General features: G+C 42.3%; 1 protein-coding gene across 3 annotated transcripts in view; it reads right to left on the reverse strand.

The window, feature by feature from the left end:
• adcy3a (adenylate cyclase 3a) overlaps positions 1-10,284 on the reverse strand; it is a gene marked incomplete in the record, with an annotated part of 38,957 nt that extends 28,673 nt beyond the window's left edge. For all 3 annotated transcript variants that reach the window (XR_001311821.1, XR_001311820.1, XM_014026339.1), the window contains 3 exon segments: positions 1,638-1,787; positions 6,586-7,730; positions 10,080-10,284. Coding sequence is in view for 1 of the 3 variants with exons in the window: in XM_014026339.1 (XP_013881793.1) it covers positions 1,638-1,787; positions 6,586-7,269 (834 nt within the window).

Below are 10,284 nucleotides of genomic sequence, written 5' to 3' on the forward strand. Positions count from 1 at the left end.
GTGGAAGGTGGATCTTAAATAGACAGAGGCCAATTTCAAGGCGTTTAGAAGAGGAAGTGATGAGAAAAGTTCATTTTCTTTTTAAACATAAAAAAGCATTTTAATAACAACTAAAGGTGACATAGATACTTTATTATGGTATTTTATTTAAATGTATGCCTGAGAAACACATAATATTGCCCCTTTAAGTATCTCGGGGTCTTGTTCACGAGTAAGGGAAGAATGGAGCGGGAGATCGACAGGCGGGTTGGTGCTGCATCTGCAGTTATAAGAGCGCTGTCCAGGACTGTCGTGGTGAAGCAGGAGCTGAGCCAGAGGGCAAATCTCTGGATTTACAGGTCGGTCTACATTCCTACCCTCATCTATGGTCACGAGCTTTGAGTAGTGACCGAAAGAACGAGATTGCGGATACAAGCGGCTGAAATGAGTTTCCTTTGCAGGGTGTCTGGGCTCTCCCTTAGAGATAGGGTGAGAAACTCGGTCATCCGGGAGGACTCAGAGTAGAGCCGCTGCTCCTCCACGTCGAGAGGAGCCAGTTGAGGTGGCTCTGGCATCTGATTAGGATGCCTCCTGGATGCCTCCCTGGTGAGGTGTTCTGGGCATGTCCCACTGGGAGGAGACCCAGAAGAAGACCCAGGACATGCTGGAGGGCCTATGTTTCTCAGCTGGTCTGGGAACGCCTTGGGATTCCCCTGATGAGCTGGTCCAAGTGTCTGGGGAGAGGGAAGTCTGGGTCTCTCTGCTTAGGCTGCTGCCCCCGCGACCCGACCCCGGATAAGCAGAAGAAAACGAACGGATGGATGTAGCTGACAAGTCATTCTCAACACATACTTTCAGCACCAACACGTCCCAATGTTACAAGATTCTGCATATTATTTACAATATCTGACAAAAACAGCTGTAACCCCATCATCTTCAACAGAAGATAATTTCACTTCACAGCTCTGGCAACAAAGGTAGCAGGTGATATGCATTCCTTCAAGAAATGTAAATATGTAAAACATCAGTAAACTGTAACTGTCCCCAGTTTAATCTTATTTTATCTTGATTACGAAGAATTATTATCTCTGAGCTGGAAACATCCTCAGATTCAGTATTGTAAATCTGGTCAACTTAAACAGCTAACACCTAATACAACTAACATATCTAATACAGTTAAACCAGCAAACAGCTAACACTTCTAACAGCTGACACCGCTAATAGCTAACTTAGCTAACAACTAACACGGCTAACAGCTTATAAAGCTAGAAGCTGACACAGCTAACAGCTAAGAGTAAAATGAAGCAGTTTCCTTCAGAATTCTTTCAAAGAAAAATTGTGTAAACATCATAAAAAGAGATTTTTTAAGAAACTGGGGGGTGGGAAGACAGATTTCATAGAGCCCTACACAGTGGATAACAGAATTTAATTTGATTCTAAATGTTTTCCAGTCTAATTAAATCTGTCTCATTTCCAGAGATGACCTCACAATGACACGTTACTATAACAGATTGTCAAATAGATAAATAATTTCTGTAAAATAACTTCAGTTCAGACTGATTGTGTTGTGAAAACAGTGTGAGGAGGCTGATGTCCTCTTCATCTATCCTCTAACACAGACAATAGCGCAAACAGTGTGACTCGGGATGACCTCTGACCTGTTGCTGGCTCTGCTCTTCCAGGTTAAGTTTAACCTCCAGTGACTGTCTTGCCTCCAGAAAAGCCTTTCGATGCTTTCGGTCAGCCATGTAGTAGGACATGACACCCACAGTGATGGTACATATGTAGATCACAAGGTTGGCCAACAGCTGGAAAAGAGAAAGGTTACACAAGTTACAGCTAACATCAATTACACACACATATGTACTCAGCTGTAGTAAGAATAGCTTCAATTAAAAACTTTTTTTAGATCATTCTCCAATCATCAGCATTAATGTTACCAACCAACTATAAAAAAAGATTCTAGTTTCTTTTGGAGATAATACAACCCTCTGATGAATCAACACCTTAACTCAATCGAGGGGTTTGAGTAGTCTCATGATCCTGAGGTCCATCAGCCTGTTACAGTCTTCTACTGCCAACTGGTCCCAGAGAAGGGATCAGAACAATTTGACCATTAGATCCTGATGAAGAAACCTCACTGTGAGCCTGTCACCAGGCTGGGAACAGGAAAGTTGGAGCACACCCCCTGTAGCCAGGTTTAATGGTCCAGCATGGTTGATTGGCAGCTGACCAGCTGACAGATTCCTCTGTGTACAACATCTGTGCTCTCCTCATCCAGGGGTTTTTGGCCATTTGACTCTTTGGCTGTGTCCAAAACGACAGGCCGGATCCTCCGGAGGACCCAGACTACCCGATCGAGGTGGGCCAGGTCCTTGGTAGACCGGGAAGACTGGAAAAAAAGAGGCTGTGAATTTGGATGGTCTAGCCTCCTGTCCTTACGTCATGTCACCTAGCAACTGTAACAACGCTAAACAAGCAAACTTAAATCAAAACTAGAAAAATATCAATATATTAGCATTTTTAATATCACAAAACAATAAAATTAACTTAAAGGTAACATTTGAAGAACTAATTGACCCGCTGTAGGTGCATGTTTATTTCGCGTTTTTATGACAAAAATATTTTAAAAACATGTCCATTCAAAAGATAAAAGTGTTAGAATTACAACCGCTAAAAAATTTTTAAGTTCTATATCTCCATATTTTTATCTAAAATGTATTCTTTTGTCTCGCTTCGTCCGCCATTACTAGCATAAAAAAATCTCCGGTCGGGCCGCAATGCGTTATGGGATATGGTGGTCCGGGAAGGATCCATCAGACCTGTCCTTCGATTCGGGCCAAAGGAAGGACGTATTTGTCGGCCGCATCGGAGGAGTCTTCGGTTTTGGACGGCCTTCGTCGCGGCGCTGTGATGTATGTGGCCGACGAATTCGGCCTTCGGAGGACCCGTTTTGGACACAGCATTTATAAGCAGCCTACAGATGGACGTACTTTCTGATGGCCCCGGGCAACTGCTCCTCAAAACTACCCGTGCTGTTTGGACGAACAGACAACTTCTAGAAGAGGAGAAGACCATCGCCTACAAACTTCTGCTCCAGTCATACAATACTTTCGTATGGAATGGGTGGCGAAAAGTTATTTCAGAATTTTTTCTGTTTTAGCTATTTTTCAACAATATTTCAACTGGGTGCGAATTTCAAATTGTGGCTGCTACCTTTAGCTTATTTTATGCTAATTCTAGCCTTTTTTGCTACTTTATCTATAGATCTGCTTCTTTCTGCTATTCTTCTGCCTTTTTCTACTTTTTATGTGTTTTTCCTGTTACCTTACAGATGTTTTCAGCTATATTCAGCTATTTTAGCGCTTAGCTTTTAGCTGTTTTCTGTTTTCAACTAGATTTGTGCTCCTTTTTACTGTTTTTCTGCAAAGTTGGGCTTTTTTGCTTCTTTCAGCTTTTCAAGGTGAGCTCACATTAACACTTATTCTATTAAATATTTTAAGCTTAATTTCCGAAGCTTTTAGCTTAAGTTTTCAGCATGAAGCATTCGCACTAGCATTTTCGCAAGAAACACAATTTTTCTAGTTGTATTTGGAATTAATCCCAGAGAGTTCTGGTTCTGTACATAAACCTCTTACGTCTGAAACAAGTCTGTGTTGAGAAGGGGGGAAAAATGTTCCTCAGACTGATGGAAGAACTCCAACGGTTGTTAAAGTTCAGCTATACAGAAACCTGTTTGAAGGTGGAGTAATAAGTGCTCTACGTGCACTGACATTGCAAGCACCAACTAACTAAACCTGTCTGTCCTCTGTACAGCCCTGAGGTAGTCATAATTATTCAATTATATGATTATAAGGCAACAGTAAAAACTTAACAGAAAAAGTTTACAGATCTTAATACAGAACAGAAACTTGTGGAAGTAGAAACGTTAGCGATAAGAAAGCGGACGACAGCAGAGATCTCAACAAAACGCCATCAAAAGATGAATAAAGTGAGAAATGTTTTGTGTCTATAGAAGACGACTTTTAAATGTCAGAAACACCACTGCTGGTGGTGAACATGCCAACAATCAATCTACAGCAGCAGCAGCAGCTCATGGAAAAACAGAAAAGATGTCATTGCATAATCTCTTGTGGATAAAAGCAGTAACATATCTGATGATGCCCAGCGGTCAACTTTCATCCACAGTTTGAACTGTGGCTCCTGCGTCAGAGAGGATTTTGGTGGAATTAAATCAATGCCACATGAAGAGACATGTGATGAAGTACAATAAAATGAAGCTGTTGTGGAAAGAACTGGTCTGACTGATGAAAGATGAAGCTCCTGTAACGTGCACTAACAATGGATTAATGAGAAAGTGACAGTTTGGATCTGTTTATGTACAGCCAGACACGTGAATCACTGACAGTTCAAGTCTTTCAGGATGAAGTTGGGTTTGGGAAATGGAGACATGTCCAGCCTGACAGTCTGATGTGTTAGTCAGGAAAATGTTTCATCAGTTTTGGGTTAATCTGTACTTCTGCAGCTTTGGTCACTAAATATCCAGATTTGTTTGGTTGTGAAAAACCAAACCCATCTTTTTGTACCTTCTCAGCCCACTTCATATCCTGTTTCATGGGTTCCCTCTCAGATTTGGGGGACTCTACTGTTTCTGCTCTATCTCCTCCACCATCAGCACATTTTGTATGCAGATGACGCTCAGCAGTTTCTCTGAAACCCCGACCAAGAATGTAACCAACACAGGAGCTGAAATATATACATGCACGTGACCGATTACCTAACATTGTTTACACCTACATGCTGACTTAAATTTATGCAAAACAAATATATTAATGGATAAAATACTAATATATATGAACTGCTTTAATTAACAAAGCTTTTGTCTCTTCTGAGGGGCTGCCAGTATGAAATTCAAATGTTTACCATGGCTCTGTGTCCTGTTTATTGCTGTACTTGGGTTAACAAACTGTTTTCATGGCTGTATTATCAACTGTGCTAGACAGGAAGTACAATCACTTCTGCTGCAACAAAATATTCTTGTTATTTACACTGATCAGAATCAGAATACAATTATTGCAATTATTACAGCAGCAACCGTTCAAGTAAGCATTAGAGATAAAGTATAAAGGAATTCGAGCACACAAGGAAGAAATACCGGTAAGTATAAAAACTCTGGAGAATCAAAATGAACACAGAGAACAGTGAGTGTTCTTTAGCAGATACAGTGTAAATAGAAATAAAAACAGTGATATACTCTGAAGCTAAAAACAGTATGACTGATGCAAAGGTCCCATCAGATATCATTAGATGATATAAGAATAGGTGATTTTAGTGATATTGCACATGTTAGATCAAGGTATCGAAGATAAATAAAGTACACAGGTGTATTAAAGTGACAGATGACTTATGGTTTCACATGTTTCAGGCGGAGTTATAGAGTTTGATGGCCACTGGTAGGAACGACCTCCTGTGGCGCTCAGTGGTGCATTTAGGTGCAATGAGTCTTGCACTGAATGTGCATCTGTGACTCCTAACAGTGTCGTAGAGAGGATGATAACTGTTGTCCATGATTCCCTGCAGCTTTGCCAGCATCCTCCTCTCAGACACTGCAGTCAGAGAGTCCAGCTCTACTCCCACAACATCTCCAGCCTTTCAGATCAGCTTGTTGAGTCTGTTGGTGTCAGCCCCCCCTCAGTCTGCTGCCCCAGCATGCCACAGCATAGAGGAAGGCACTCGCCACCATAGACTCAGAAGATCCTGAGAATTGTCCGGGAGATGTTGAAGGACCTCAGACGTCTCAGAAAGTAGATTCGATTTGGCCCTTTCTGTAGATGGCATTATGTTTTTGATGGCTAGGCATTTTCTACAATTCAGTAACAATACCACTGAAATCTGCATTTTATTTTCCTACTTAGTAATTAAAGTATTCACAGTAATTACTGACTTTATTTTTTAATGTGGCCAATTAAAATGTGTCTCTAGTTATCAGACCACTACAATCAACAAGGCAGTTTTACTCAAATGGTCCAAGATCCAGATGAAACCAGAGACTCAACACCTGAGCAACTGTTCACCTAAGACTGACGGCTGTCTGGTTCATCAACAGTACTGAATGTGCAGACACACAAAATATGTACAGTATGATATCTTTTTAACTAAGACTTAAAGACTTTCCTTGTAGGAGTGGGTATCACCTGCAGCAGCTTTCAAATAAAATCCTCTTATGGTGAGAAAGACCAGAGTTTGGATCAAACCTTGTAAAGGGTTATAATTTCATATCACATTGTGAAATCTTATATAATCTGTTAAGAGGTTCATAAGTATTGAATGGGAATGACTCTCAGCTACTACCACAACCATATTTTGCATTGACTTCCATTCATCCACCGGTCATTTCTATAACCTAACCCTAACCCCACAAATGGGGGCCGGGCTTTTGTACCCCTTAAGGAACGGTGGGTCCATACCAGGCTGTATGTACCAGGGAAATAGCCAAAAATCATCCCCACAAGGTAGCAAAAGCATGTACACACACACAGTAATTATAATGTTTAAAAAGCAGTTATTTGAATATATGATTTGGAACACCTCCCCTCCTTGACTCACCTGTCGGGTGAGCGCCGCCCCCTCGATGTCCTGCTGCTGCTGCTGTTGCTGTTGTGCAATGGTGACCCCCAGAACCAGAGTGTGGACCGCACAGGACACGGCCGTGACGAGCACAATGGGTGTGAGTCTCAAAGGCAGCGTGAGAAAGAAAGAAAAGCTGAAAAACGCCTGCCAGCCCACCGTGTCGCTGGCCTGGTGGAAGCGAGCGAAGTTCAGACCTAAGTAGCAGAAAATCTGGACCGCTATGAGCACCCAGAGGGCGTAGGGCACCACCCGCCGCGTGATCCGGTCCGGAAGCAGCCCGAAGCGGCACAGCAGGTAGAGAATAATGTCGCCCGTGAGTCCCACTGACGCCACTAAAACAGAGGCCAGCCTGTCGGAGGTGTAGACCACCGCGCAGGTGATGAGGACATAGCTGTCGAACAGGGCCGCGAACACGACCAGAACCAGCAGGGTTTCGTGTCTCTGCCGCCTGAAGTAGGTCTGGTACAGGTTCTCTAAAGACTCCGGTGCAAAGGTGAGGCGCATGAAGCGCGGCAGGCACAGGCAGCACCCCGAGCTCCTCACCGTCACCTCGTGTGTCCGCCCCACAGCCTGGCCCGGGTCAGAGGGCAACGTCACCGAGCAGTCCGCAGAATACTCCGCAGAAAACTCCGGTTCTGAAAAAGCTTGGTTCCGTGGCATGATGATGACTCCGAGCCTCAACCTTTAGTTGTTTTTTTTTAATGAAAAACAGAGAAGTTCTGTGTCGTTGTGCAGGAGTGGATCAAAGGTTAGAGTGGCTTTCACCCGTTTCCTTCTTCGTTGGTCTCTTTGAAGCCCACATCGTGTGGCCAGAACTACAGCAGAGTTCTGATTGTCACGACCCGTTCACCAGAGAGAGATGTGTTGTTACATCACTGCGCCCGTTCGCTCAGTCCAATACTGTCCCTGGGTTCTGTGTCAGAGGCACAAACTGAGCATGCCTACAGGTCCCTGAAGTGATCCAAACACTGTCCACTTCCTGTTTCCAGTCCAGCCTCATGGACACGGTCCTCTGGAARCCACAGTGTGATCATTTGTGTCCGAGTCCGTCTGCCTCCATCGGTCCTGTGAGATGGACCGGTTCTTTTAAGTTGACTTGTCATGGTTCCACTTCACATGCTCTAAAACAGAGGAACAGGAAACACAAAGAGGCATTAATTCATTCAACAAAACCCGATGATAAGGGAAACACGGTGAGACAGGCAGGAACCAGAAGAACAAAAAGATTTTTTGTTCTCCTAAATAATCATAATTTTGAATATTTTATATATGTGGGAGATACTTCTTTAAAATCAAATAACTAAAACCAGAGGTCCCGTAACTAAACATGACCAGTATGAGATACTAATGATGTAACATTAAGCAAAATTACAATCTCACAGAATTTAAACAAAAAATTTAAAATGCATCCCATGATTTATTATATTATTTGAATTTATTTTATTTAAAATTCCAAACATTAATCCTTTTTCTGCCTAAACAGCATCCAATATTGCTTAATAATGAATATTTTATAGGCATATTCGTATAATATGCAAAGTAAACGAGGATGTTAAAATCTTTAGCTGATGATGGAGAAGTTGGAGGAAGATGATCTACTATTTCTGTTGTTAATCTAGAAGCGTTATTTTGTAAATTTGTGACCGAGTTTCCAACAAACCGTGGCAGAACATGTCCCGGCTGCCAGGCCGAGGACATGTCACAGTCACAGAGAGCTGCCTGTGTCTCCACGCTGTCTCCTGAATGCACAAAAAGTCTTCAAATCTTCTTAGCTATTTTTAAATGTTTTATTTACTATTTTTTTATAAGTTTTATTTAACTATCTCTTCATAAACTTTGTATTTTCTAACAGCCTCAGCCAGCTGAACCTTAGCTGTTGAAGAGAAAATGACACCAGTGTTCACCTGCTTCTACACATGAACACACCCACAATGTTAATCTGACCAATCACACAACACCTGGTACAGATCCTGTGTGACAATCCATCTGACAGGGCAGGGTGATGTGAGAAGGAAAAGACACTTATCATCACAACAACCACGTCAGCGAGACACAACTGTCACTTCTCATGGAGAAGAAACCAGATTTTGCAAGCTGCATTGCATGTCTTGATGTTAGACATGACTCAGGAAAAGCATGTCTTTACTCTGGACTCAACTAAATATTTTCATGTCTTTACATTGGACATGACTCAGGATTTGCATGTCTTTACTCTGCACTCAACTAAAGACTTGCATGTCTTTACAGTGGACATGACTCAGGGCTTACATGTCTTTACTCTGCACTCGACTAAAGACTTGCATGTCTTTATGTTGGACATGACTCAGGACTTACATGTCTTTACTCTGGACTCAACTAAATATTTTCATGTCTTTACATTGGACATGACTCGGGATTTGCATGTCTTTACTCTGCACTCGACTAAAGACTTGCATGTCTTTATGTTGGATATGACTCAGGACTTACATGTCTTTACTCTGGACTCAACTAAATATTTTCATGTCTTTACATTGGACATGACTCGGGATTTGCATGTCTTTACTCTGCACTCGACTAAAGACTTGCATGTCTTTATGTTGGATATGACTCAGGACTTACATGTCTTTACTCTGGACTCAACTAAATATTTTCATGTCTTTACATTGGACATGACTCGGGATTTGCATGTCATTACTCTGCACTCAACTAAAGACTTGCATGTCTTTACAGTGGACATGACTCAGGACTTACATGTCTTTACTCTGCACTCGACTAAAGACTTGCATGTCTTTATGTTGGATATGACTCAGGACTTGCATGTCTTTATGTTGGACATGACTCAGGACTAGCATGTCTTTTCTCTGGACTCAACTAAATATTTTCATGTCTTTACAGTGGGCATGACTCAGGACTAGCATGTCTTTACTCTGCACTCGACTAAAGACTTGCAAGTCTTGACTTGGAACCTGACTCAAGACTTGAGCAGAAACATAACCTTGCCTCTGGGTGAAACTAAAGATACAGTAATACAATAACTGAGTTACATCATGTGTGCAGAATAAAAACTAACTCAGCTGAAGAAAACGCACAAATGTTTTACGAGTATTTCCCAATTCAGCCACCAAACAGTCCAGATAAGGACTGAAAATGAAAATGTTGCAGCAGCAGCTTCTATCCATCAGTCCAGATGTTGAGCTGTGGGCCTGCAGCTACATGTTGCTCTTCATCACACAGACAGGTTTGAAAACCATCATGTTCATGTCCGTGTTAGACTCTCCAGGACCAGAGCTGGAAATGATCTGAGCCCACACGTCGTCAAACAAATCTTCAATCTATGGTTTAGGCTGTCAGAGTTAGACTGTGGGCATCGTGCCTGATTCCCTTCAGTCTGCTTCCTGTTCACTCATATTTACAGAACATTCATTCACCTGCTGAGATGAAAACACAGGATTGCCTCTGCGATTCCAGCTGCTGAAAATCTTTAGGCTTACCGTTAGAACCGTCAGATTTCTTCTCATCGGGATGCTCCTGCTCCTCAAAATGATGGAGAACCTCCTCTTCACGTTTACCTTTACACCGACACAAACCCGAGCAACAACCGTGTCGCAAAGAACCGGAGAAACTATCACATTTAGTCATCCCGCGGCCTCTCCGCTGAGCTTTTTTTAACCTGGGTGTTTTTCGCATAGACCTACA

The sequence above is a fragment of the Austrofundulus limnaeus genome, unplaced genomic scaffold (assembly GCF_001266775.1).
Source record: "Austrofundulus limnaeus strain Quisiro unplaced genomic scaffold, Austrofundulus_limnaeus-1.0 Scaffold543, whole genome shotgun sequence".
Classification (NCBI taxonomy): Eukaryota; Metazoa; Chordata; class Actinopteri; order Cyprinodontiformes; family Rivulidae; genus Austrofundulus; species Austrofundulus limnaeus.